This window comes from Argentina silus, assembly GCF_951799395.1.
Source record: "Argentina silus genome assembly, chromosome: 5".
NCBI classification, from domain to species: domain Eukaryota; kingdom Metazoa; phylum Chordata; class Actinopteri; order Argentiniformes; family Argentinidae; genus Argentina; species Argentina silus.
In genome coordinates, this window is record NC_139659.1 from 17,497,446 (window position 1) to 17,501,810 (window position 4,365).

Sequence of the window (4,365 nt, forward strand, 5' to 3'; positions counted from 1 at the left end):
GGTGATATTTGGACATCAGAGTATAGGTCCTGCTTTTACTATGAAAACATGCCCTTGATTTTCCTACAAAGAATATGTTCTTGCTTTAAAAAAAAAAAAAAAAAAAAGAATCTTATTATTATATTATATTTTCTTTACCCTCAGTTCAAGAGGACTGAATCAGCAGTCTTTTGTGGTGACTTCACAATCACAATTTAAGGGGTTAAAAGGCTTCAAAATGGTATTGTCCTTACAGATGATCCGCTCTAAAAAAGGTGCCCTTGTTGTTCTTACCCAGTATCTTCTTGAAGGCTTTTCGGAAGTCTTTGTTGAAGATGGTGTATATAACGGGATTGAGGCAGGAGTTGCAGTAGCCGATCCAGAAGAAGAACTTAAACAGAGGGTCGGGGAGGGTGCATGTCTCTGGGCACACCGCTTTCAGAGAGTAGGAGAAGAAGAAAGGAAACCAGCAGACCACAAACACTCCGATGACCACCGCTAAGACAAAGGTAAAACGTTTCTCCCTGTTCAGCATGGCCTTACGGCGAGACATGGGTGTGCCCTGGGGCTTTGGCAAACTATCAAGGTCCAACTTTGTGCCAGTGGGCATGGCTACAGTGTTTTTGTACCTTTGAGCTAGGTTTTGAACTTTACCTTTAAGCCCTTTACCTTGGGATGAAACCCTGATGTTCTGAACCATCCTGTTCTCTCTTCCTGGCCCTGTGCCGCTTTGTCCTCCTCCCCCCATCTCTGTCTCTGCCTCTGAGCCGGAACTGGAGCTATCGTCATGGGTGGCTTTTGTCTTTGTCTCCCCCCTCTTATGGGGGTGTCTGTGAGGCCCCTGGGGGTCAGAGGTGAAGGGAGGGTGGTTGTCTTGAGTGGGTAGGGAGGGGGACGGGGTGAGGACAGGTGTGAGGGCTAGGGTTGAGGAGGGGGGCTGGGGCTGACTTTGCTGGCTGGTGGGTGTTTTGAGCTGGGCAGAAGGTGACAAGGGTGAGGGAACAGAGACAGGGGGACTCTTTGGGGGGCTGGTTGCTGATTGGTCAGTTGCTTTACTGCCCTCCCCTCCGTTCTGATGTGATTGGTTGGATGGATGGTGCCCTGCGCTGGGGACTGCAGCGTTGACGTCTTCGCCCCCCTCCCTGCGTTTGTCTCCGGGGGGGCATCGCGTGTGCTGCTTGGCAATCTGATAGATCCTCACATACACCAGTATCATGATCACACATGGAGCGAAGAAGGAGCCGATCGTGGAATAGAGAATATACCAGCGCTCGCTGTTCAGTTCACACACCTCTGCACCTCCCTCACTCTTATCCAGGGAGAGGAGAGGGGGGAAGGAGATGACAGCAGAGATCAGCCACACTACAACGATGGCCGCCTTAATGCGCACAGGTGTGCGCTGGGCACCGTAGGAGACGGGCCTGGAAATTGATAGGTAACGGTCCAATGAGATCGCACACAGGTGGGCAATGGAAGACGTACAGAAGAGAACGTCTAATGCCAGGTAGATCTCACACCACAACGAGCTGAACGCCCAGTAACCCTGTAGCTCATTGGCTAAGGAGAACGGAATGATGAGGGTGGCGACTAAAATGTCTGCCGCTGCTAGAGACACGAGGAAAAGGTTCTGTGGCCCTTGAAGTGATCGAGACGTCAGAACGGCCATGATGACAAGGATGTTTCCTACAATGGTGAAGATCATCATGAGAGTGATGGCAGTGGCAAATGCTGCAGTGGCTTCTGGGGAATAAGGATGGCCTCTGAGTGCACTCTGGTTACAGGGGGCGGGACCTGAACTGAGATTCCTGTTAGTGGCCCCACCCAGCTCCGACAGACATGTAAGATCCAGGGTTGTAGCCATGGCGATGTTGCAGTGTTGATTACAGGGCAGTCTTGAATCAGAGTTTGTTTATAATGGGTGTCTTTTGGAGAAAAGTACAAGGATGTTTTATTTTCTAGTTTAACCCCTGAGTGAATACTCGCTGGCCAATTAAATAGAATTAGAGGGGCTCGGTTGAAGGAACAGTGACATTGTCAGGCTGAGTTGTCCACTTTACGCATGAGAAAAAAATATATATATTCAGCACCCACAAGACGCATCCAGTGGAAATTCAGGCCATTTCCCTTTTCATACACTCTCTAGTTTTGCCTATCACAAATTGTTCTTGTGGGATGAAAAGGGTCTTATTGAATAAATAGGCGTAAATTAGGCTTGGTCACAGGATGATTTCGAAGAATTTTACGTCATTTTAAGTCATCATTATTCCCATTCAGGAAACGTATTGCAATTATCCAATAAATCACACAGCTGCTTGAATACATCATCAAAACGGAGCTCTGAATATCAGATTTAATTAAGCAAAACGTCTTCAGCTAACATCTAAACTCTAACACACTAAATTGTCTGCTGTTACTCACGATACCTAGTTGTTCTTTTTAATAGTTACTTGGTAACATTTCCATAAGAACCATATAACGTGTCATACGTGTCAACGATATCAGACAACTTCGGTCACATAGGGCAACAGTCTACACACTCATGCGCCTCCATCTCCAAAGGAGTCCCGCATCGAACCGGCATCCGCGGAGAAGAGGATGGATCCGTTCAGTCAAAGGAAAGCAATTGTGTTTATCTCATGGTACTTGATAGATATTCACTCTAAAGTTGTATTTCCATTGAGCTTCGTTAGCAGGTGTCTTGGTTTGATGAGCAACCTCACCGCGTGTACACTGAACAATGTTCTTCTGGTCCTGGGTAACAAATGGCACAATTATAGATCCACCATCTGCACTGACGCACCGTTGTTAATCATAAAGAACCACTTTTTATTCAACCTCGTGTATCCTCAATAACCACACATCTCGTGCATGTTCAGTTCGTGCGTCTTTGTTAGTAGGCTACAGTTGCGGTAGTACTTTTCTTTTGCATGAATGCACCATCAGCGCGTCTTCGAACTCACCCGACTCACTGTCCCGTTATAATAAGCAGGGAAAACGGAAACAGCCAGTATTAATAACCGCGCCTCTGAGCGTCACGCAGCGACCACCCTCTGCCTATAACTGGAGGAGATACTGACCTAATATACTTTTGATACTATTCTCTCTCTCTCTCACTCTCTCACACACACACACACACACACACACACACACACACACACACACACACACAATTTATGAGATGGTCCGGTCCTAAAACAGCATTTTCCAAAAAGACACATCGGCCTATAGCAACTTAATTATTCATAATATTCCCAAGAGTGCAGCGATTAAAGGAAATCATCGAAGTATCAGGCGATGATAAAATGGCATTACTGATTAATAACCACGAAACACAACATCCATTTAAAGCAACAAATCGTCCAAATCTAGTGATATCCTGGTGAGATATAGAGCCCTAAAGAGGTGTCATCAGTATTATTGATTGGTGTGTTAAAGTGTGTTTAAATGTGATGACAGGGTCTGAGTAAAAAACTCCTTATTTATCTCTGTGAATGTGTAGAGGGAGGAGAGGACTCAGGGAGAGCCATCCATCAACTCCTGTCCTGCCTACTGCCTATCCAGCAAGCCCCGTCACCTCCTGTACAGCACAACACTGTATCATACTGTACATCCTATGCGGCCCGGTGCATAAACAACTCCTAGCTCTGAATGTGTTTTCAGGGTGGGTGCAATGTAACTTTTTTTCTAACACCATACACAGCTCACCCATCCACTCCACGACTACTGTAAAAGGATGTTATGTTATGAATGTATGTTTAGAAAACATACCATACAAGCGCATTATTGTGAGAATAACTAAGCTAAAGGTAATGCTTTTATAGAGACTTCGATCTAGACATCAGTATAAAGTCACCATGTTATTGTCCTTGAGTGCTGTCACTTAATATGAACAATGCGTCACTGTCCAAAGTTTAATCTATTTTTCCCATGTTGGGGTAAATGTTTTATTAATCCAATACCATCATGGGTATCAAAGTTCAGTGACTATTAGCTGAGGTCAAGTGTAGCTGTTATGCATGTATATTTCTTTTGTGTGCTATTCCACTAATGTGCTGCAAATAAACAACTAAAGAAAGTAAAAACCGTGGCACTAGGAAGCATGGTTTATATTCAAAGAGTAGTCTTATACATAGTGGTCACTGAGCAGAGAGAGCATGAAGCAAAAACATGCAAAAAAGATGTTATAAAATAAGTGTTCACAATATCTCAAAATAAAATGCATCTATTTTGCATCAAATCATGGATTTGATCTGCCCAAATTCTGCAGTAATGAACCGAATCTTTGCTGCTGACCACCCTTTTAAGTAGGAACTGAAGTGGATCTCTATAGTCTAGTTTCCTTTTTTATCAATAGCCCGAGGACCTTGGTGTGGTGACACGAGTCAG

At 44.8% G+C, this 4,365-nt stretch overlaps 1 protein-coding gene across 1 annotated transcript; it reads right to left on the reverse strand.

Annotated features, from left to right (window-relative positions):
- Positions 1 to 229: 229 nt before the first annotated feature.
- On the reverse strand, positions 230 to 1,840 carry LOC310805187 (alpha-2B adrenergic receptor; the record flags this gene model as incomplete). Its single annotated transcript, XM_083670767.1, has 1 exon — positions 230 to 1,840. The coding sequence occupies one exon, from the start codon at positions 1,838 to 1,840 to the stop codon at positions 230 to 232; it is 1,611 nt and encodes a 536-aa protein (XP_083526893.1).
- Between the last annotated feature and the right edge of the window lie 2,525 nt (positions 1,841 to 4,365).